Below are 24,842 nucleotides of genomic sequence, written 5' to 3'. Positions count from 1 at the left end.
GCTGGGGATTCTCTCTTCCTCTCTCTCCCTCCCCTGCTCATGCTCTCTCTCTCTCTCTCAAAATAAATAAACTTAAAAAAAATTTTTAAAAGCCACACAATTTTGATATTTTGTCTCAACGTAATAGGTCCTGCTTACTAAGTCCTGTGGGAGGAAGTGGCAGGATTTACGCGGTGCACGTGGACGAGCACTCTGATGTCAAGGGTGGCACCGGTGACTAAAGTCTGTGGGATTATTCCCTTTATCTGGATGGTTTTTCCCTGGCTGGAGGAATTGAGACGCGGCCCAAAGCGGGGGCAGCAGGAGGAAAAGCTGACCTTGCACGATTCCCTCCAGGACCGGTGCTCTGAGATTTTAATCAGCCGCCAGCACCCCTCCAAGACCCGCCACCCGTCAGCAGCTGTGCTGGGCGCCGGGGGTCACAAACAGGAAGGAGGTGAGGCTCTGCCCTTCAGGAGCTCACAGTGCTCCGGGCGGCGGGAGTGGGCTATGCCTCCCTTCTCTGGTTACCTCACTGACGGGTTTGCACGTGTCCACGCTGGCCCCTACGCAGGCCATGGGGGCACCAGGGGCGCCTCGATGAGGAGGACGGGCCCAGGCTCCGCGGTTTGCGAGGGCGGCCCCGGGGGGTCCTTTCTCACCCGGCCAGTGCGAGAGGGCCAGTCCGCAAACACGTGAAAAGGGAAGTGACTGCCAGAGCGGAAATGGGAACAGGTGGGGAAACGTGTATGCGTTCTTCCGCTTGCCCGTATCGAGCGTGCACTGAAATCAAAGGAGGACCGAGTTTTCAAGAGGAAAACACTGGTGCTACTAGCACTGGAGCGAGAGAGTCAATCTAACAGTGTTCCCACCAGTTGTCGTGAAATACGCTGTCCCAACAGTCCGAGACGTAGTCGGAAGCGGAGTAGAGCCACCGGAGGAGAAAGATCTGTTGGGAGAGGAAACGCGCGTCGGTCAGGACGGGCCCCCCCCCCCCCCCCGAACCCGGGACGGAGAAGTCCTCGCCCGCGACAGCGTGCTGCCAGCCTCCACTCGGGCTCCTCGCGAGGCCCGCCCGGCGCCCCCCGCCCCTCCTGGCCACGTGCTTACAGGCGCCAGTTCATCGGTCAGGTCGGGGAGCACCGCCTCCGAGGACAGGAGAGCGGGGTCTCTGCGCAGCTGGTCGAGATAGCCCAGGAGGGTGAATTTATCGCTGTCACTCCCCGTCCAGGGAGCTTCCAGGGTCCTGTACACCACCCTTCCTCCCGTGGTGCGCCTTTCCAAGATCGACACCTGGTGGGAAGAGAGAGGAAGCCCTCAGAAGTCTTTGCAAAAGAATGGGAAGCTGCTGTTTGGTCTTTTTCAGGGAGGATGGAAAAAGGACCCGGCGGGTCCGCACTACGCTGGAACACCAATACGGATGGCTAGAGAATATGTGCAAGAAGGGGCGCCCGGGGGGCTCAGTTGGTTGGGTGTCCGACTTCAGCTCAGGTCATGATCTCGCGGTTCATAAGTTCCAGCCCCGCGTCGGGCTCTGTGCCGACAGCTCAGAGCCTGGAGCCTGTTTCCGATTCTGTGTCTCCCTCTCTCTCTGCCCCCCCCCCCCCCCCGTTCACACTCTGTCTCTCTCGCTCTAAAATAAACATTAAAAAAAAAAGAAAATACGTGCAAGAGATTCACATTTTTCTGGTAAAGAAGAGACTGTGGTGACTTTGCACAGCTTTTGCTAAAAGTTAAAGCTCTTTTTTCTGAGTAGACTTTTTTCTATACCCTCTGACTTAATAAAGAAACCTCTGGGGCGCCTGGGTGGCTCAGGTGGTTAAGAGTCTGATTTTGGCTCAGGTCATGATCTTGCACTCTGTGAGTTTGAGCCCCACATCAGGCTCTCTGGTGACAGCTCAGGGCCTGCAGCCTGCTTCGGATTCTGTGTCTCCTCCACTCTCCCAGCACCCCCCGCCCCCCCTCCCCGCCCGCCTCATGTTCCATCTCTCTTGCTCTCAAAAATAAATAAAACATAAAAAAAAAAAAAGAAACCTGTGTTTTTTAGAGAGATTTTCCACGATTACCAAAATGATGACATGGACACAGAAAATTTAATGCTTCTGTAGAGTGATGACAAAGGAGGGGACAGGAAGGAGAGATCAATTAAAATGGAGTGAAAGGAGGCAGATGTAAAGGAGGGAGAAATTTTGAAAGCCTTTCACTGGTAGCCTAAGCAAGATTTTCAAAGTAGGTACTCTGAGACTAGACTCACCATGGCGAGAAAACTGGTGAAAAGAACTGCACTCTTGAACCTCTACTCATAGGAAAGATGCTTTCTGTGAAGGTCTAAGGCTGAAAATCTAGGAGGTAAAATCCCTAGGGTCAAAGACTGTTTTAAGAGCAGGCTTTCAAAACAGGCTCAGAGATGTCTGAATTTCCTGGAATCTGTATTCAAAACACCCAGAGAAGGAGGAAATAGCATCAGGGGCCATGAGCTTGTCAAGAGCTCAGAGTCAGAAGAGAATCCACGACTCACCGCTGATTTTCCTTGAAACGTCTCACTGTCTGGTAGTAAGGTGTCGGCAAACTCCTGCTGCCGATGGCTGTGGACGTGCACGAATCTCACTGTGTCCTGCGTGTTCGCCAGCGCAAAGGACAGGAAAGCCTCAAAGGGTTTACTCAACTTGGTAGCCTCGGGGGTCAGTAAGACCACACAGTACCTGCACCACAACAAAAGAGAAGGCTTTACAAATCAGTCTCTGAGGCCGGGCTACAATCTGTAACGGCAGGTGAAGGTGGCGAGGAGCAGGGGCCCACCTTATAGATGAGAATATGTTTGACTGACGAAAGCTGTGTGTTACAAGTCTCCAGTGAGGGATTTCAAGTCATCAATGACCTATTTTTTTCCAGACTGGTGAGGTCTTCCCCAAACCAAACTCTACCACACTTAGGAATTTCTAAGTGTGTTTATTTATTTTTGAGAGAGAGAGAGAGAGAGCGCGCGTGAGTGCGCGCAACCAGGGAAGCGGCGGGGGTGGGAGGGTGGGGGGGGATCAGAGAGCAAGGCGGGCCGGGGATCCGGAGCGGGCTCTGTGCTGAGAGCAGAGAGCCAGATGTGGGGCTTGAACTCTCCAACCATGAGATCACAACCTGAGCCGAAGTCAGCTGCTCAACCGCCTGGACTTCCCAGGTGCCCAGGAATTTCTTTTAAGGCAATGGCCTCTCAGTCCTTGATGCAGAAGGGCTTTCAGAAGTCACTTGTTTGGTTCTCTTCTGCCATAGGCAGGGCTGTTCCAATCTATCTTGGGCCAGGGGCTCTCTGAGCCTCATTCTGAAGGGCTTCCTTTGCAATCATTCTAATGGCAAGTTTAGCTAATCATTCATTCATTCTCCCAAATATTTAGGAAGCGATTACTGTCTGCCAGCTAAGATAGACCATGTTCTTGCCCTTGAGGAGCTCAGAGTACGGTGGGAAGACGGACCACACACACACAGCTACGTCGTGACAAGCAGTAACAAGTGTTACGAAAAAGAAGAAGAGAAGGATGGAGAGTGTCCGGGGTGGGGTGGGAGTCTCACTCCCTTAGACAGATTGCTCAGGGACACGTCGCCTCCTGGAGGTGAGCAGAGGCCTGAATGAAAGGGGTCAGAGCATCCGAGGCAGAAAGGAGCGCAGGACAAAGACCCCTTGGTGGAGAGAGAACTGGGCCCAATGCCCAGTCCCAGGGAGATCACGGCTGGGGTGTGAGAGCCTTCTGGAAGGCACAGGAAGGGTACGGAAGCAGAGATTGGCTAGAAGGCTAGCAGGGTCTCGACAGGTGCCGGTGGCCTGCTCTGGGGCGGCAGTGGCGAGAAAGGGGAGAAGTGCGTGGATCTGGGATATTTTTTGAGGGCTACGTACACAATGATGCTTAGGGTCCAGGATACACTTCTTTATATCGAACTAAAGTCTTTCTTCTCTCTTAATGTTACAAAGGAATCAGACAAATCTGGAAACCAGGACATTTTCTCACTTTAAATCATATTTTGGTTATATTTTCAAATAAGATGAGCAGTACGTTTTCCTTTCGTATCTAGACACGTTTTGCAGTGAACTAGCCCTACGTTTAAAGCCACTGATCCATTAATCTGAGAGATGTCTATTTTAAATAAACATTTTCCCTGTATTTCCAGACTTTCTGGATACCCTGTACGAACAAGTGAGCCTCAGCCTTCCCACTCCCAGCTAATTATCTGACCATTTCCTCAGTGTCCTACTCTTCCCTGGGGTTAGTTGCTGTCCCAGCCCTCCCGCCCCCCTCCCCCCCCCGCCATGTGGGATGTTCATGCAGAGCAGTGGCTCCTCTCGTATCCATGCTTCTTTAAAAGGACCCAGACTCTCCCTGACAACTGGCCCAAGTCTATTCATCCTTCTGGCCTCCGCCAAAGGATTATGAATGAGGGAGACCTTCTCTGACCCCTGGCCCAGGCTGGCACCCTGCATTCACACAGCCCATAGTGGGGGCTCAGTATCTGTTATACACAGAGTGAGTTCTGATGGTCACGGGTAGGTGTTTTTTTTTTTTGTTTTTTGTTTTTTTTAATTTTTATTTATTTCTAGGAGAGAGAGAGAGAGAGAGAGAGAGACAGTGTGAGCAGGGGAGGATCAGAGAGAGAGGGAGCCACAGAATCTGAAACAGGCTCCAGGCTCTGAGCTGGCAGTCAGCACAGAGCCTGACGCGGGGCTCGAACCCACGAACCGCGAGATCATGACCTAAGCGAAAGTCGGACGCTCAACCGACTAAGCCACCCAGGCGCCCCATAGGTAGGTGTTTTAATTGCCCAGTAGAATAATGGGCCGTGGCCTCTCTATCGCAGTGACAGACAGGGACAAAGCCTTGAGTTCTTACTTCCTCTGTCGGTGAGACCGTTTCACAGGGCACAACTCGTGGAAGAGCTTCTGGCTGGTGAGCCTGGCTGCCAGCAGATACTTGTTTTGGGTGATGAAGTCATCAATGACCTGTTTCTTCATACCTCGGGCCTGCAGAAAAACCAACAAACGGTGGATTTTTAGTCACTTTCCTCACTGCAAAAGGGCTTTACTTAGAAGCTTAAAAAACACGTGGCTGATCGTGAAACTCTAATAGCATAGCAAAGTGACAGCAGATGGCGGCCACACAGGCGGTGAGCACAGCATACAGAGGAGCTGGGTCACTACCTTGTACACCTGAAGCTGATGTAACATGGGGTGTACATGATCCTCAAGAAAAAAATTATATATAAAAAAATAGAACTGAAAGAAAAATGTGGCCAACCCTGACTAGAGTAATACAATAAAGAAGACAGATCTGTGGGAGCAAATGAACAAGTGGTGATCTGTCTCAATGGTGTGGGGCTGGAAGCAACGACGGGGCTAAGTCAAGTCAAAGGAAAATCAAGTGCTCTTTCCACGCAGAGTTTCTGCATATGTTTTTTTTTAAAATGTTTGTTTGTTTATTTATTTATTTATGGGTGGGGAGAGGGAGAGTGAGCACATGCAGGTGCACAGTGGTGAAGGGGCAGGGAGAGAGAGAAGCCCAGGCAGGTTGCATGATGTCAGCACAGAGCCTGATGTGAGGCTTGGACTCATGAACTGTGAGATCATGACCTGAGCTGAAATCAAGAGCTGGGGGCTCACCCAACTGAGTCACCCAGGGGCCCCTGTATAAGATTTTATGCTGGCAGATTTTTTAAAATGTTTTTACTTATATCTGAGAGAGAGAGAGAGAGAGAGAGACAGTGTGAGCAGGAGAGGGGTAGAGAGGGAGGGAGACACAGAATCTGAAGCAGGCTCCAGGCTCTGGCTGTCAGCAGAGCCTGATGTGAGGCTTGAACCCATGACCCGTGGGATCATGACCTGAGCCAAAGTCGGACGCTTAACTGACGGAGCCACCCAGGCGCCCCTATGCTGGCAGATTTAAAAAGTCATTTTTTAAAAAAATATTTTATTTTTAAGTAGGCTCCACACCGAACATGGGGCTCAAACTCACGACCCCAACATCACGAGTCATGTGCTCTACCAAATCAACCAGCCAGGCATCCCTTAGAGTTATTTTGATTTCCAGGCAAAGTTACTTCCATTTAAGCTTGGCAGTAAACCAAACAATTAAAAATAAACTCCAAAGTACCAGAGTTACTAAGTATAAAAGGCAGACTGCAAAACTGTACGGTGGTCACTTTGTTTTTACTAATTTTCGTGCATTTTGAAGAACTGAAATTCTACATATAGCAGATTGACCACAATCTAGAAATCCATATAAAACCTTGTATTTTAAGAAACACACTTTGAATCACCTACTTAGCTAAGAAGAGCCTATCAGATATTAAAAAAATACTCTGAATACGAGTAACTCGTGAAAATACTATTTATTTTTATTTATTTATTTATTTATTTTTTAATGTTTTATTTATTTCTAGGAGAGAGAGAGAGAGAGACAGCGCGAGCAGGGGAGGGTCAGAGAGAGAGGGAGTCACAGACTGAAACAGGCTCCAGGCTCTGAGCTGGCAGTCAGCACAGAGCCTGACACGGGGCTCGAACCCGTGAACCGTGAGATCATGACCCAAGCGAAAGTCGGACGCTTAACCGACTAAGCCACCCAGGCGCCCCGTGAAAATACTATTTATACACGCTCGAGTGCACATAAAGTAACACTTGGAGGGTAATGTTAACATGAGTAAAACAGAAAATAAATTAATGACCTAGAAGCCTATATCCAGAAGTTAAAAAGAAACAGCAAAAAATATGAGAGAAAGAAGGAAATAATAAAACAGGAGATCCATGAAGCAAAACAAACATAGAAAAAGAAGAAGAAACAAAGAAGCAAGAAAGCCAAAGCGGGCTCTCTGGGAGAAGCTAATAAAACTGACAAATCTGCGGTGAAACCCATCCTGAAGATGAGACAGAAAGCACGAATGACCATTATCAAGGATGATGAGGAGGCATCACCATCTGTGTTGCATAAGTTAAAAGAAAGTTATTTGAGGATGTAGATGAAACAGAAAAATTTCTCGAAAAATACAGCACTATCTGAAAAAGACAGAAAATGGAAAGAGCTGTATAACCATTAAAGGAGGTGAATTGGTGGTAGTGGAAGATCTTTCCTTAAACACAAACTCAAAGCCCAGATGGTGTTACAGATGGCTTCCATGGAACTTTCAAGAGGACAATCCGATCTTACATAAAGATGCCCTGAGAATAGAAAAAGGGAGAACGCACCCACCTCACTTCAAGATGCAAAGCCTCACATGGGTCTCAGGAGAAAGAAAAGTCAGAAGCCAGCCTTGTTTCTGAACACAAATGCAAAAATCCTAAACGAAGTATTAGTGAACAGAATCCAGCGATATACCGAAAGCAAGACCCTGTTGGACTTCTCTGATCAACTCAAATTAGGTTTACCATCAGAAAATGAATTAATGTATTTAGCACATTTTAGAAGATTAAAGATTAAACAGGAAAAACCAGGATAATCTCAATGGATGTGGAAAAAACATCTGATAAAAACCAATGCCATTCAGGTCAACGATACATAGACGGGAACTTCCTTAATCTGACGAGGGTCGAGGGTCGCTGCAAAATGCCTTCTGCAAATGTCACACTTTGTTGGGGAAATGGAGATCGAGAACAAGGATGTCCATCCCCAACCCCCATCACTACATTTCTAATCTACATCACACCAGAAGTCAGCGTAAAGTAAGAAAAGAAAATGAAATAAAATAAGGGCGGGAGAAAAAGAAGCAAAACTATCTTATCTTAGATGATACGACTGTGCATTCAGCAAATCCAAAAGACAGCACAGATAAATTATTTAAATCAGTAAGAGAGTTTTAGCAAGATTGCTGGACACTGAGTCAGTGTTTAAAAATCAATTGTATGGGGGCGCCTGGGTGGCTCAGATGGTTAAGTGACCAACTCTTGGTTTTGGCTCAGGTCATGATCTTGTGGTCTGTGGGACTGAGCCCCGAGTTGGGCTCTACACTGACAGTGTGGAGCCTGCTTGGGATTCTCTCTCTCTTCCTCTCGCTCTCTGCCCCTCCCCTGTTCACATGCTGTCTTTCAAAATAAATAAATGTTTTTAAAAAAATCAATTTTATTATTATCTAATACCAGCAAACAGAAAATGTACTAACAGAGACACCCTTTTCAATAGCATAAAAAACAGGAGGCACCTAGAAGTAAGCTGGGAAAAAAGTACGATCTTTATGGAGAAAATTATAAAAGCTTATGGAGGGTTGCTTGGCTGACTTAGTCGGTGGAGGGTACAACTCTTGATCTCAGGGTTGTAAGCTCGAGCCCTGTGTTGGGTGTAGAGATTACTTAAAAGTAAGATCTTTTTTTTTTTTATTTTTTTTAAATAAAAGCTTATGAAGACATATTACTGAACACCTAAAAAAAGGGAAACAGATATATGATGCTCATGGGTTGGAAGGCTCAATTTTGTTAAGAGGCATATTCTCCCCAAATTTATATAAATTTTTTTATTTTGAGAGAAAGAGAAAGTACATGTGTATGAACAGGGGAGGGGCAGAGAATCCCAGTGGCACTGACAGTGCAGAGCCACTTGGGACTCGATCTCACAAACCATGAGATCATGACCTGAGCTGAAATCGAGAGTCAAACGCTCAACTGACTGAGCCACCCAGGCGCCCCTCTCCCCAAACTGATCTAAAGAATCAATACAAAAACCAATAAAATCCCAACAAGTTTTCTGTTGGTTTGTTTTGATGTAACTTGACAGACAGAATGTAATGTGTATACAGAATGTGCGAAAGAACAATAGCCAAGGTGCCTTTGAAGACACTTTCCTATGTCCCTAAAAAAAAAAAAACAAAAGTTGGATGATTGCTCTGTGAGATGTCATGACTATTTCCGGATGGCGTATACCTAAGTACAAAAGACAAACTATAAAGCTTTTAGAGGCTCCGTGGAAGGGTTATCTTTACTATCTTGGTGGAGGGAAAGACGTCTTAAATAGTAAACAGAACCACTCCTAAAGGACAATGCTGATATAAGCGACTATGTTAAAAGTAAGAATGTGTGTTCATCAGCATGATACCAAACACAAGAATATATTCATAGCATCACTGGTCACATAACTAAAAAGTGGGATGATCTAAATATCTGTCTGCAGCAGACTGGATATTCATGCCAATTCCAAAGACATGTGCAAACCTCACAAACATAAGCTGACAAGAGCCAGATGCACCCAGAATACACACTGTAATGAGTCTTGCTGTAGAAGTGACTGGCTACAAACCACCAGCAGAAAGGGAGACAATTCAACAGAGAAGACTGGGTAAAGAGATGTGATTGCCATGTCACCAAAGGACAGATCCAAAGGGCCCATAGTCAGCTTCCTTGTGATTAAGGGAAACGCAAAGCAAAATTACAAGAAGACACGACTACATGCTCAGTCAGCTCAGAGAAGTGAACTTGAGCTGGTGTTGGCAAGGATGTGGAGCACTGGAACTTCCACATGACTGGTGGGAATGGAAAACACCCCACCTAGACACGCTGGAGACGTGCACAGCCCAGGACCCAGCAATTTAGCAACTGGATGTACCCGAGGGGCAACGGCTCTCAAAACTGTGGTCTCAGGACACCTTTACAGCTTTTTTAAAAAGTTTTTTATGATGAACGTCAGGTGTTCCATATCACTAAATTCTACTCCTGAAGCCAATTACACTGTATGTTAACTAACTAGAATTTATTTTTTTATTTTATTATTTACAAAATTTTTTTTGGTTTTATTTATTTCTTAGAGACAGAGAGAGACAATGTGAACAGGGGAGGGGCAGAGAGAGAGAGGGAGACACAGAATCGGAAGCAGGCTTCAGGCTCTGAGCTGTCAGCACAGAGCCTGATGCGGGGCTGGAACCCACGAGCCGTGAGATCATGACCTAAGCCGAAGTTGGATGCTCAACCGGCTGAGCTAACCAGGCGCCCCTAGAATTTAAATAAATATTTGGAAAAAAAAAAAAAAGATCTTATTTTTTAAGTAATCTTTACATCCAAGATGGGGCTTGAATCCACGACCCTGAGATCAAGAGTCACACGCTCTACTGACTGAGCCAGCCAGGTGTCCCACCTTTACACTCTTAAGAATTATTGAGGACCCCAAAGAGCTTTGGTTTAATGTGGTTTTTACCTATTAATATTTATTAGCTATAAATTAAAGTAGAAAAATTTAAAACATACTTATCAATTCATTAAAAAAAAATAAACTCATACATGTTAACGTAAGTATCTTTAAGTGAAAAAAAATCCAAGTTTTTCTAAAATCAGAAATGTTTAGCCAGAAGAGTAGCAGGGCTTTACATTCTGACAATTCTTTATAACGTCTGGCCTCAGAGTAGAGACAGGTGGGTTCCATATCTGCTTCTTTATTTTTTATTATTTTTAAAAAATGTTTTTATTTTATTTTTGAGAGAGAGAGAGAGAGAGAGAGAGCGAGAGCGAGCAGACAGACAGAGGATGAGCTGGGGAGGGGCAGAGAGAGAGAGAGAGAGAGCGAGCGAGCGAGCGATGCAGAATCCGAAGCAGGTGCCAGGCTCTGAGCCATCAGCACAGAGCCAGAGTCAGCAGCACAGAGTCACATGCTCTACCAAATGAGCCAGCCAGGCACCCCTGGATTCAATGAACTTTTAATCCTTTGTTAAATTCATATTCACTGATCACCTTGCACTTAGAATGCATCTTTTACTCATGCATGAGTTTTCAATATCATTTGGAAAATACTGGTTTGCTGATCTTGCAAACGCTGACCAATTTTATTATACGTATAAAACAAAAGTGCACCACTTTCATGAACCAACCTTATCATGAAGTTCTAACAAGTTCATAAAGGCCGATACAAATCTTTCAACATTCTAATTTTCTTGGAAGCTGGAATTTTATCACTGGCAACAAATACCATCAGTTGTTTCTGTTAAAGTGCTAGCAAGGCTCACTACATTCAGTCTTTAGGAAATGTCTGCCCTAAACCCAAGTCTGAATAACCAGTCATTCTTTCAGGCACAAATAACATCCTGTCGGGGCGCCTGGGTGGCTCAGTCGGTTAAGCGTCTGACTTCGACTCAGGTCATGATCTCGCGGTTCTTGAGTTCGAGCCCTGCAACGGGCTGGCTGCTGTTAGCCCAAAGCCTGTTTTGGATCCTCTGTCCCCCTCTCTTTCTGCCCCTCTCCCCCACGTTCTCAAAAAAAAAAAAAAAAAAAATTCTGTTAAAAAAAGGGGCAAGTTCAAAACTTAGGAGTTAAGTAATCACACAAATGCTCACCCTCAAGACAATCTTTATACTTCGGCAGCAGCAGTGTTTTGTCATACAGAATATTAAAAATACCCAAGAGACATGTATTCAAGGGTTGACAGATTTGTTAATAAAATTGTACTTGTTGCTGCTCCATCAAGGGTATTAAGTGATAAATGTGTAGCTTGTTTCTATGGTGAATGCTTAGGAGTGAAAACACGTGCTCACTGGCGGTCTGGGGCCCGGGCTTTCGTTTATGTTCTGGGTCGTACACTGGGTTGTGCCCTGGGAGTTTAAGCCGCCATTGCTCCCCCACCATCAGGGCAAGTGTCAACACACTAAGGACAATCACGTCTGTGTTATTACGGAGACAGTTTTGAGCTCACAGACTTCCCACCCCCACTCCAGGGTCTGTGAACGTCACGCTGACAACTGCTGTCCTCGCGACACCCAGATGGACCGAGATACACGTTGTGCTCAGGGTGACACTGCTCTTAAAGCCCCGAAATGCCCATCAAAAGAGAATGAATCAAGATGTTACCGTGTGGCCGTACGTACTATCGAGCAAATGGAGACAAGCTCAGTGGAGGCGCCCTGAGACCAGGGGTCCTGCACCTACTAAGTGACCTGCCGTCGGGAGGCGCCACGTTTATATCCGTAATGAACACGCTGGTAAAGCATCCTTTGTGCCAGTCATTTTGTAAATGTGTTTGAGCTGCGATTTTCCACAAGGGAAAAAGGAATCATCTCACGAGTAGAAGCTATTACTGAGAAGCAATTCTGGAAGTCATCAGAGACTGACCTTGCACTGAGATGGTCTTTTCTCTCTATACTACCAGCATGTTTCCTGCCTTTCAGCTCCTCAGTGACCACTGGGCACCCCCTTTTTAATGGCCAGTGGTTGACCACAATTTTGTCCTCGGCCCCCTTCTCTCCTTACCTCACATACCATGGCTGGGAGATGGCTCCACACTGAGGACTTCCACCTGTAACCACTCACTCATGGTCCACAGATCCCTCTCCCCAGCTCACTAAGACCTCCACCCCTACACCCACCTGCACGACGGACACCTCCCCTTAGATTTCCTGGAGGCAGCTCTCATCCTGTACGTCCACAACTGAATTCGTTACCTTCTTCCTAAACCTGCTTTTCTCTCCTCAGTTCCCCTGTCTGGTTCTGTCATGCGGAATGTCCTACCCTATGCCCAGGCTCAAGTGCCCTTCCTCTACATTCGCCTCTGAATGAGTCGCCTCTGCTGCTGGCTGGAAACTGCCTTTAGGCCTCTTTTCCCCTAACTGGGTTGTGAGGACAAAAACTAACTCTGGATGTCAGAGCTCCTCTGTATTCACCATACAGCAGGCAGCCAATGAAACATCTACTGCCTGAAAGAAATACAGGATTTCACAGAATTTCGCATTCTGGCTTCCTCTGGGACAGGGTGAGTCGAGGGGTTCTTTTGAGTTTTTAAACAGAACATTCAAGAAATTAAATAATACACGTTCATTATAGGCATTTTTAAAAACCCCAATATGAAAATAAAACAGGGGCGCCTGGGTGGCTTAGTTGGTTAAGCGTCCGACTTTCACTTGGGTCATGATCTCGTGGTTCGTGGGTTCGAGCCCCGCGTCGGGCTCTGTGCTGACTGCCAGCTCAGAGCCTGGAGCCTGTTTCAGAGTCTGTGACTCCCTCTCTCTCTGACCCTCCCCTGCTCACGCTGTCTCTCTCTCTCTTTCCTAGAAATAAAACATTAAAAAAATTAAAAAAAAAAAGAAAATAAAACATAATTTTACCATCAAGAGACGTAAGAGATGTGTTTTCCCATGTGCCCCCATACGTACACACATGCACACATGTGGTTACAAAATTGAGTGTATTGTGTGTAATGTGTTAGAAACTGTGGGTATAGTTGATACGTGGTGAGATCTTTTAGTCTCTGTGCTTTATCTGTTTCAATTTTCAGTCTCCTACAGACTTCATTTAAATGATTTTGTCTGAGTAAGTAATTAACTAATATGTGACCTGCCCTGCTCAAAATGGAACTTGAGTCTGAGATGACCACAGGGTCCCCACCTGCTGCAGGGTGAGGCCCCTCAGATGTGCGTCCCGCTTGCTCTTTTTGACATGATGTCACGAGAATTATCCCCATCACTTAGTGTTCTTGAGCCGCCATTTTAATGGGCTAAATGGCTGTACCATAGTCCTTGTTAGGGCTGTACCAATAATTAGCCTACTGCTGGATATACTCTTCCCCCCCTCCCCCCGGCCCCAGTGAAAACTGCTATGAATGACACTTAACATCTCTGCGTAAGTTTTGGCTGAATTCGTAGTCCCTGAGGAAAGATTCCTAACAGGTAATCTCATTTCCCCAGGGTCTTTGCTCAAACATCATCCTTTTTTTTTTTTTAAACATTTAAAAAATGTTATTTTTGAGAGAGAGAGAAAGAGACAGAGAGACAGAGTACAAGTAGGGGAGGGGCAGAGAGAAAGGGAGACACAGAATCTGAAGCAGGCTCCAGGCTCTGAGCTGTCAGCACAGAGCCTGATGCGGTGCTCGAACCCACAGACCACGAGATCATGCCCTGAGCTGAAGCCGGTCGCCTGACTGAGCCACCCAGGTGCCCCAAGCGTCATCCTAATGAGGCCCTTCTTGGGCACTCTGCCTTAAGACATGTAACCCTGCTCTCCTGATATTCCACATCCCCCTTTCCTGCTGTTTTTCTCCCTAGCACCTGTCCCCATATGACGTGCCACCATGGAGTACGTTATGCCAGTTGTCTGCTGTCCCCACTGGAGAACAGGGCAGACCCGAGGACAGGGAAGTCAGGGGATTCTGTACAGGGCTCTGTCCCCAGCATGCAGGGCAGGGTTTGGCCCAAGCTGGGTACTCACGAGTCGTCTTTTCCTGAATGAATCTAGGCAATTTATAGATTATCACCCTACTGCTTTTCCGAAAAGTTCTGAAGCTTCCTCCAGTGAGCAAAACAAAAGAGTGTCTGCTTCTCTATACCCTCATCACTACTGAGTATCTTCGCTTTGAAAATCTTTAACGATGTGTTGGGAGAAGAAGAATATGTTAAATTGGGTTTTCTTGATTACTGAGATCTAATTAATTAAAAAAATTTTTTTTAATGCTTTTTATTTATTTCTGAGAGACAGAGACAGCATGAACAGGGGAGGGTCAGAGAGAGAGGGAGACACAGAATCTGAAACAGGCTCCAGGCTCTGAGCTGTCAGCACAGAGCCCGATGCGGGGCTCGAACCCACGAGCTGCGAGATCACAACCTGAGCGAAGTCGGACACTTAACCAACTGAGCCACCCAGGTGCCCTGAGATCTAATTTTTAAAAGTGCTTCTCAGTTGCTGGAATTTCTTCTCAGAATTTTGTTCATATTCTCAGTCCATTCTTCTTGAGAAGTTTTACTAAAAAAATTTTTTTTGAGGTGAAATTCACATCCCATAAAATCAACTATTTTTAAATGTACAATTCAGTGGCATTTAGTACATTCACAGTGTTGTATAACAATCACCTCTCTCTAGTCCCACACATTTCCATCACCCACAAAGAAAACTCTGTACCCATTAAGGAGTCACTTCCGGGAAGTTTTGTGTTGATCTCTTTGATTAGAAGAAGCTCATGAGAAATTAGAGATATCTTTTTTAGATTGGTTGTAAATATTTCTCTCAGCTGATCGTTTAACTTAAACATTTTTTAAAAACTCTTTTTAATATTTTATTTATTTTTGAGAGAGAGATAGTGACAGCATGAGCAGGGGAGGGCCAGGGAGACGGAGACACAGAATCTGAAGCAGGCTCCAGGCTCTGAGCTGTCAGCACAGAGCCCAACGTGGGGCTCGAACCCACAAACCATGAGATCGTGACCTGAACTGAGGTCGGACGCTTAACCATCTGAGCCACCCAGGCGCCCCTACCTTAAACATTTTAAAGTATTTATGTACAATTTTAAACTTATAATCGAGTTAAGATCTTCCAACAAGATTTTCAGCCGTTTATCTTGAATTTATTTTTGTAACTTATTTTAGAAGAACATTATTGCTTTTCTGACAGGAGCACTTTAGAAGTAAAAGATGATTATTGGTTCTTATTTTACTTTTGTGGCAAAATACACATGATGTAAAAGTGACCATTTAAACCATTTCCAAGGGCACAGTTCTGTGACATTAAGTATATTCACACCGTTGTGCAGCCATGCCCAGAACCATCCATCTGCAGAACTTTTTCCCTTCCCAAACTGGAAGTGTACCCATTAAACACCTGTATCTTCCTGCCCAGACCCTGGCATTACCATCATTCTAGTTTCTGCCAAAAGATTATTTTTTGAGCAAGATAGCACCAAATCAGATAAAAAACAGACTCAGTGTTAAATTTTGTGCCACTTGGGGAGCCTGGGTGGCTCAGTCGGTTGGGCATCCGACTTTAGCTCAGGTCATAATCTCGCAGTTCGTGGGTTCGAGTCCCGCATCAGGCTCTGTGCTGACCACTAGCTCAGAGCCTGGAGCCTGCTTTAGATTCTGTGTTTCCCTCTCTCTGACCCTCCCCTGCTCATGCTGTCTCTCTCTCTTTCTCTCAGAAATAAATAAAAAACATTAAAAAAATAAAAAAAAATTTTGTGCCACTGAAGGAAGAAATTAAAAGCGAATTTCTCCTCCTCACTTGCCTTGTTCACTTCTGCTGTTTATTTATAAAGGCCCGAGATGAAACGGAGACTCTCACCTACCTGGATGACATCTGCAGGCTTGTTTATGTGTTCTTTAAAGATCAAGATGGTGGGGGCGTACACGTTGACATTGTACTGCCGCATCATCTCTTCGGCTCCTCTCAAGCCGACGTGCACATATCCAAATGACAAGTAATCTTTGTATGCAAAAGCAGTCAACTGTTAGGGTGCGACAAACAGGAAGAAGTTAAGTTGATGGCACAGAATCACACACACCAAGGGTGACTTGTTCATACCAGCAGGTGACGAATGCCAGCTTGTATAGCCCCACTCAGGCTGCTAGCCCCTGGTGCGCCCAGAGGAATTCTATGGTGTTCCATGCATGCAAACTGTACCAACAAAGCTAAACACAGTGATTTGAGTGTGGGTACAAATAGAGGAAAATATTCATTTTACTGAGATCTACACTGGGTCAGAGGCGTGGAGTGTTTGAGGAATTACCTCAACCCCGTGAGATGGCAGTGACCACGCCAAAGGTTAACGGGGACATTTTCCTCCCCCATCTCATGTCCTGGTGCCAACAAGAGGTGTGTCTGAAGCGCGGTACTACAGGGTGCCATTCAGGGCGCGGGTCTGGAGTCAGACACGCTTCAAGGGAATCACACAGTCACCACGGGGGTCGGTTATACAACCTAAGCTCTGATATCTTGGCCTATAAAACAGGGAAGACGTCTACATGGCTGGGCTCTTCTGAAGACTAACCACTATCACGTGCGGGGCAGGCACCCGAGCGCAGTAACGGCATCCGTAGGTGCTCAGTGGCTGGTGGCTACGCAAATTTCTGGTCTTTATAAACATTTCTTTTTGGATCTGCTCTTACTCACGGAAAGGGCAAGTGGATTACAAGTTCACTGCACCAAAAAAAGAGCACCCCCGCCCCTCCCCCCCACTCATAACATACCTTGTACAGCAGTGGTGCGACGGGCATTTGGTCAAACAGAAGGACGTGGGGTTTATTGTCCTGCTGCCACCCAGAGAGGAACCGGACGTAATTTTTATTTGTAACCTTAAGTGGAAAAGAGGATGTTAGATTCAGTATTTGGTTCTCAACAGCAGCATTATAATGCAGTCAGGAGATCATTAAACAAAATTGTGTATGTGTAAAAGATTGTTTTGTAAAACATAAAAAATGCAGACGATGAATCTTTCGTCTTCCTTTGACTAAAACGCTTTAAAAGAACAGTTATGGGTTTCGTATTTTCATGTGGCCCACTCTGACAGACTGAAATCACATCTTTTCTGAAACAGTTACTGAGCACATTATGAAAAAAAAAGGAATTTTTGAATTACAGACTGTGCTTTGTAATCTTACTGACCTGCGGAAGATAATGCAACGACTGCTCTTTTAAAATGGCTTAAAAAAAACAAGTTGGCCCACTCGGTCTATACATTACACGATTTCATTCATTATCGTCTGATTTACTACTTTTGTGCTTCCCTGTTTATGCCTTAAATAATCCAACTGAGAGAATAAAAAAACATGAATAAATTAAAAATGTACCTAGAAATTTTTCATAGTTAAAAAAAGGTTTATCTTTCCATTCTGCTTCCAGAATGATCTATATTAAACCTCAGTCTGGTCATTTCACTCCCCGCTCAGCCCCCTTCAATGGCGCCAGCACCTATAGGCCAAGGCGCAGCTCCTCAAGGGCGGCCAGGCCCTCGGGGGCCCTCCAGCCTGGTCCTCTCCTGCTCCTGTGACTGCTTCCTCCAGAACACGCTGTTGCACGTCGCAGACCTCCTGGGGCCCGGAGCTCACCCCCAACCACCCCTCCTCCCCTGGCAAACTCGGGCCCTTTCTGCCAGGCAGCCATTCCCAGCTCTCTGGGACAGGCTCTTAGCATATCAGATGGAAATAATTATTGCTAGACTGGGAGCTCCTTGAAAAGTGTCCACTTACAGTGCCTGGCACAGAGTAGGTATTTCTTTTTTCTTTTTTTAAAATTTTTTTTTTTTAATATTTTTATTTATTTCTAGGAGAGAGAGAGACAGCGTGAGCAGGGGAGGGTCAGAGAGAGAGGGAGACACAGACTCTGAAACAGGCTCCAGGCTCTGAGCTGGCAGTCAGCACAGAGCCCGACGCGGGGCTCGAACCCACGAACCGCGAGATCATGACCTAAGCGAAAGTCGGACGCTTAACCGACTAAGCCACCCAGGCGCCCCACAGAGTAGGTATTTCATAAACGTTTGAGGACCCATTCAAACAACTCTGATCACTCTAGGAGCCTACCATGCTCTTGGACAACTTCCTTTCGAGCGAACTCCAACAAATACTTCTTCGTGGGTATTCTATGAATAGAGCACGTGGAAATAGGATGCAAATGTTGGTATGTTCACTCTCCCACGTATACAGTTAAAGAAATGAAACACTTAAAGCAAACAAGAATTCTGTTCTTGGGGTGCCTGGGTGGCTCAGTCAGTGAAGCGTCTGACTTCAGCTCAGGTCATGATCTCACGGTTTGTGAATTCGAGCCCTATATCGGGCTTGCTACTGTCAGTGCAGAGCCTGCTTTGAATCCTCTGTTCCCCTCTCTCATGGCCCTTCCCCTGCTCATACTCTCTCTCTCTCAAAAATAAATAAAACATTAAAATGATATATAAACTTGGGGATGCCTGGGTGGGTCAGTTTAGGTTAGGTGTCCGACTTTGGCTCAGGTCATGATCTCACGGTTCGTGGGGTTGAGCCCCACATCAGGCTCTGTGCTGACAGCTCAGAGTCTGGAGCCTGCTTCGGATTCTGTGTCTCCCTCTCTCTCTCTGGCCTTCCTCTGCTCGTGCTGTCTCTCTCCCTCCCTAATGTTTAATAAACATAAAAAAAATTAAAAAAAAAAAAAAACTTGAAGCATTAAAATCCTATTCTAGTTCCTTTGATCCCTAACCTAAGATGCTGGGGGAAAGAATGCTAAAGTACAAAAATCATAAACTAGTATGAACTTTGTGCCTGGCTTGTTTAGCTCAACCTTTTGTTTGTGAAATTATTCATATTGTTGCATTCCTCTAAGTTCTGAGAGTTCCAAAAATGGGATTTGATTTCGTGGAATCTTGTGTATTCCACAGATGTGACTGTTAAATACATAACCAAATGTAAGGTGCCTCCTTAGCACAGCAGGCAGCGTATCAGTCTCATGTAACCAAAAGCAATTCAATTTGAAAACTTTCATTGGACAAATACCTTCAAATGAACACATTCACGAGTCAGAAAGAGATCCTTCATCCTCCCTTGTGATCTGATTTTTGTTTACAAATGGAGAGTCCCTGTCGTTTTGGGCTCAGATCCCCACCACCGGTAGAAATGTGCACAGTGGTTACTAACAGGGAGGGAATCCTTCTGTTTCAATTTTCAGTCTCCTAGAGACTTCACTGAAATGATTGCGGTTGTGTGATTAACTGATTAAGGTATGGCTTGCCCTGTTCGAAACGAACCTCAGGTCTGAGACGCCCACTGAGAAGCATCAGGGCAGCCAGGTCCTAGGTGCCTCATAAATGTCTCCGCCAGGTACTTACTTTCTCCACCAAGTTTCCCGGAAGAAGACTTTCTACAAACTGCCGTAGGTTCTCACGGACGACTGCGTTATGGAAGAAGGAGATTTTCCCATTTATGATTCCTAGGATGGAGGGGGTGCTGTGCGCTCCCAGGTGATGGGCCAGGCGCCGCTCGTACCCAGCGTGGACCACACCGATCCCTACACCTGGAAAGTAGGGAAGACCCGCATGAAGCCGTTTACACCCCAGTGGGAGGTGAAGGAAGGCTGGGAATTTTCTGATGTGCAGCTGAAATCCGTCCTGACTTAGCAGGGGAGGGTATCTTTTCCTAATAGGTTATCTGGCGTTGTTTCCACTGCTGACATTCTCAATCGGTTCAGTTTTTCTGTGGAATAATCTGGTAGTATTTAAGAGCTACAAGTCTTCCTTTTAGTCTATTAGTTCGAATTCTGGAAGTAGAACATGAGAAGATGCTTCGGAAGAAAAGAAAGCCGTCTGCTCACAGGGTTCCGACACACAAAGGAAAAAACCTGCGAGCAATCTAAGGGCTTGACAATTCGGGCGTGGTTGGAAAAAATGATTAGGATTTATCGATAGAAGTCATGGTCTCCTTGCTCTTCGGAGCAAGTCTCTCTCTCAGATAAATTACTTTGTAGAGATATTAGGAAGTGCACGTTCTCAAAAGGAGAAAGAAATTTGCTTAAAATCACTGAGAAGCCTAACCTCATATATCTACTGTTACTATTTTGGTATCTAGCTGTGCCTTTTCTTAACTAAACACGTGTGTTGACACACACATCTATACATAAAATAAAACAGGACATGTGATACTCATTTCACTTGAGAATTGAATCATTTTCCTTGTTCATTCAATGGATACATTTGGAGAGCCAGTTCCTCTGCTGGACACTAGAGGCACATGAGGCATTAAGAGCCAGCAAAGACACGCATCTTCTCTGGGAGGCCCAACAGACTTCTTAAGCTTAACATTTCCCAAACCCAGCTCCTGATCTCCTCCCCCGGGCCTGTCCCACGCAGGCCTCCCCTGGTCACGGACGGGGCCCCTTCCTTCCTGTTACTCGGATGGAAGATGGGAGTCATCTTCCACCTCTTGCCTCTCACACCCCACGTCCAATCTGTCAGCAAGCCCTGTTGGTTTCGTTTTCAAAATATACCAGGAATCTGTTTTTCTCCATTTTCTTTAGACTCTCCTCTCGGAGACCTCATCTCTCCTCCCCAGGGGCTGTGATACCCTCCTAATGGTCTTGTTTCCCCCAGTCTCCCTGCGGTCTATTGTCAAGATCCCTTCTAACACACAAACATGGATCAGGGCACTCCCCTGCCCAAGCACTGCAGGGACTTCCCATTTCACTGAGAATAAAAGCCCATCTTCACAAAGGCCAGCAAGACTCTCTGGGATTTGGTCCCCTGGTTCCTTTCTGACCTCCTTCCCCTCCTCCTCCTCCCTCACCTCACTCCGGCGCCCAGCATCCTTCTCTTCCTTAAACACACTGACATGTTCCTGCCTCAGGGCCTTGGCACTGGCTCCTCCTTTTGCCTGAGTGTGCACCTCCCCGACGTCTGTGCAGCTGACTCCTTCGCCAGCTGCAAGTCCTTCTCAACGAGGCCCACTCGGCTACCATGTTTGAAACAACACTCCCCACGCTCGGGATCCCCCTCAACCTGCTCACTTTCCTGTTTCCCATAGCACTTCCCGTCTTCTAACATATCACACACTTTCCTTTCTCTGTCGACTGCTGTATACCCGCCCCTGCTAGGATGCAAGACGGGCAGCTTGGTTGGGTTCACTGGTGAATTCCAAGTGCCAGATCAGAGCACGGCACACAGCAGGGGCTCACTGAAACCGGGCCATCAATTATTTGGTTTTATTTGTTTTTTTAAATTTTTAAAATTTTTAAGTAGGCTCCACGTCGTGTGGAGCCCAATGTGGGGCTTGAACTCACGACACTTCGATTAAGACCTGAGCTGAGATCAAGAGTCCAACGCTTAACCAACTCAGCCACGCAGGTGCCCCCCATCAATGATCTGATTACTGAAATTGCTTTTGGCTTTCACTATTACAGGGACTATTCTGATGGGCATCCTTGTACGTCTGTGTGTACATATCTTTCTGCACTTGTGTGCTTTCTTAATTGAATTCCAAAAATGGAATTGCTAGGTAAACAGCAGGGATCACAAGCTTAATACGTTAAAATTGCTGAGCAGACCAAACAAATCTATTTGCAGGCTGCCTGACTCTGACCTTTGGAGTATCTCAAGGGCAGGAAAGGGGGAACCTTGAACACCACATGGTCCACCCCTCATTTTACAGACAAAGCGAGCTGCAGGGGGATTACGTGATCCCAGCTGGCTGAGCTGATAACACCGTAGAGTGAGAATCCAAACCCGATGTTCTAGAGCCAAGACTAGTACATTACATCACCCTATAGACATTATGAATATCTATGGAATAAGTTCAACAAATGGAAGCGCATGTAAGAATTTTGTGAGAAGAACAAGAATGTAGCAGTCACATGCACCGAGAGGTTTGGTTTTCTGTAAGTTCAGAAGCGACATCCCTAGGGAGGTCAAGGGGCCACACGGCAAAGGCCCGAGGGCAGAATGGCTGCGTCCTGAACACTTTCTAAGTTAGGTGGCACGGCTATAGCTTTATAGACATTTTCACTTTACATGCAAATATCCTGAGTGGCCAGTGTGGTTACCTTCATGGATGAGGACAGCAGTGCCTGGAGAGGCTGAGGACAACGGACCTGGCATTACGGTTTGCGTGCAGTGGACCCAGGACTTGGACCCAGCCCTGGCTCTTGCCTGCTTGGAACAATTACCTCCTCTGTCCTAGGTTCTGAATACTGGCAGGATCAATTTCTTAGAGAGGGACTCCCCCTAAACAGTCTTATATAGACCAGATGCCAATTTATTATACAATCCCAAGCAGTATGCCCAGGCACCTGCGCCATTCCAGGTGTCCTGTACCGCGTTTCAGGACACATGGGGACTAGAATTAGCAGTCAGCAGGGTGGCTGGTGGACCTGGAGTCAGGTGAGGCATGCAGGCAGTCCTGGGGAGCAAAGGGAAACTGGAAAGATCTTCCGAGCTTGCTGTTCACTCTACTCTTCCGCCGGGCGTCCCTGAAGCTCACGGTCACACGCCTTATGGGCTGCCGCCTCAGCAAGGTCTGCCCTGTCTGCCTGATTCCAGCCCGGCACCTGGCCCTGGTCTTCTCTAGTACCTGCCCTGCTCTACCGTGCTGTTGCCCTTGACGGACTGTCTCGTTTAGTCGTGCGCAGTCACTATAACAGAGCTCTAGGAGTTCCGGGAGGTTTGCTTACTTGGTTTACTGGCATCCAGTTCCTGGCACCTCGTGGGTACTCGATTTTTAAAAAAGAAGCCAGTGAATTCAAAATCTGTCAGATCCAGATTCAAGGCCCAGCTCTGCCCCTCATTAGCCGTGTAAGTTTGGGCAAGTCATGTAGCCCCTGTGCCCCGGTTTCCTCATTTGTAAAATGGAGAGAACTTGCTTTGTCAGGACGAAATGACACAACGAAAAACCACCTGATTCAGAGCCTTGAACACAGCGGGTCCCTAATTAATTACAACTGCTATTATGAAGTATTATTCCATCCAGACCAAGGTGAAGCCAGAGATGGTCTCTGCGTGGGCGCAGTTTTTGCCGTGAGGAGACGGTCTCCTCCTGCAGAGAGCGATTAGCACGTGGTTCCCCACCTTCCCTGCACTCCCATCAATACAGCTTTTTTCCCAGTTAGAACAGGAGACAAGTGATTATGCTTCGTTTCTTTTACTTAAATTACCGTTGAGTCTTTACATAAATCACCTTCATTAAATGTAAGTGTTTCTGGGGCCCCTGGGTGGCTTGACCGGCTAAGTGTCTGACTCTTGGCTTCAGCTCAGTTCATGATCTCACGGTTTATGAGATTGAGCCCTGGGTGGGTCAGGCTCTGGGCTGACAGCACGGAGCCTGCTTGGGATTCTCTCTCTGACCTTCCCCCGCTCAACTTCTCTCTTTCTCTCTGTCCTCCTCAAAGTAAATAAATGAATGTTGAAAAAAAAAAAAACGTGTTTCCAGATCCATAAAGGCTATTTCTTGGATCGTTTCTACAAAGGACCGTAATTCTTACCATCATAATCCTGTTTCTAAATTCAGGAGGAATGTTACTTCTCTCCTAGAGATTAACTAGCATAAGGATTAGAAAAGAATAAAGAATGATAAATATTTGGTGTTTCAATTCATGGTGTTCTTCCTCCGGAAAAGATATTTAGTAAGAATTCAAAATCTAACTCCGCCACCTCCCCACCCGCGCTGGGAAGAGTAAGAGAGGCTAGCAGGGCTGTGAACCTTGCGGAGACTCAAGCTGGGAAAAGACCAATGACTGGTGGTGACTTAGGGTCTGAGTCACAGTGAATAACAAGGTCTCCATTGTCTCCTCTGCCTTTGGAGTTCCTACACTTCAAAGTTCAGGGTCCATAGAGCAAGCTCAGCTAGGCCAACAGCAAGTAAAACTATCTGCGTACTCTTATTTTGATTTAGCATGGCTGGGCAAGGTGGCAGATGGGTATGCCCAAAATCCAAACAAACATGAGTAGCAAATTTAAAAGAAAGGCACAGCAGATGTGACCTCTTTCAGAAACATTATTTGATTTTCATATGGACTGATGTTTCTGGCTAGTTTGCAGATCTTGCATCATCAAAAACACTAACGTTTTCTTCTCTCTCTGAGATTGGAAGCAGTCTTTTATCCGTATAGTACGAAACATGTACCTGTGTCACGCCTGTTTCGAGGTACTAGTTGTACCTTTCATCATATGATCCTAAACACGTATTGCACCTTTTAGGGCAATTCTTTCTCTTTCTCCTCTGTTGCATACACACGCTCATTTTTATTTCAAGTTTTGCACACGTCTTCAGGAACGGTGTGGAACCAACTGGAGGAACAGGCCATTGCAAATCTGACTGAACACAAGCCTGTCAATAAAATACTTACTACGATGCAAATAATGTGAAATGGACCAAAATCAAGGACATGGAGGTAAACCAGGTTTTTTAAAACCAATATTTAGATAGATCCTTTTTCTAGACAGTATGGAACTATTACATACTCAGCAATTCCTTAAAAGAGAGGAATCATTCATTCATTCGTTTACTCCTCCTTTTAACGTGGGAAGTCATGGTGAAGAATTTCTGCAGGGTCGTCCACACTGGGTTCCCCTAAAATGATACTTGATCTCAAGACCCCCAACCTCCCTGACACCCTGCTAGCCCTGTCCACGCCTCTGCCAGGGGGCGCTCGGTGTGCTGTGATAACTCACGTGTGTCTCCCATTTGGGTGTGCTGGCGCAAAGACCACGTTTTACGTATTTCAA

The 24,842-nt window shown here is 46.1% G+C and overlaps 1 protein-coding gene across 3 annotated transcripts in view; it reads right to left on the bottom strand.

The window, feature by feature from the left end:
- The window catches only part of DNAJC16 (DnaJ heat shock protein family (Hsp40) member C16), a 42,406-nt gene that overhangs the window by 5,559 nt on the left and 12,005 nt on the right, over positions 1 to 24,842 (bottom strand). For 2 of the 3 annotated variants that reach the window (XM_039228984.1, XM_039228985.1), the window contains 7 exons: positions 19,464 to 19,648; positions 16,861 to 16,965; positions 15,960 to 16,118; positions 4,851 to 4,981; positions 2,498 to 2,681; positions 1,090 to 1,272; positions 852 to 928 (listed from right to left, as the gene is read on the bottom strand). In XM_039228984.1, the coding sequence (XP_039084915.1) occupies positions 852 to 928; positions 1,090 to 1,272; positions 2,498 to 2,681; positions 4,851 to 4,981; positions 15,960 to 16,118; positions 16,861 to 16,965; positions 19,464 to 19,648 (1,024 nt within the window). The remainder of the gene's footprint in view (positions 1 to 851; positions 929 to 1,089; positions 1,273 to 2,497; positions 2,682 to 4,850; positions 4,982 to 15,959; positions 16,119 to 16,860; positions 16,966 to 19,463; positions 19,649 to 24,842) is intronic. The other variant, XM_039228986.1, reaches the window with a different exon arrangement.

The sequence above is a fragment of the Hyaena hyaena genome, unplaced genomic scaffold (genome assembly GCF_003009895.1).
Source record: "Hyaena hyaena isolate Hyena2069 unplaced genomic scaffold, ASM300989v1 scaffold_35, whole genome shotgun sequence".
NCBI lineage: Eukaryota > Metazoa > Chordata > Mammalia > Carnivora > Hyaenidae > Hyaena > Hyaena hyaena.
The sequence above is the reverse complement of the archived record's forward strand: the minus strand, read 5'-3'. Positions and strand labels throughout refer to the sequence as shown.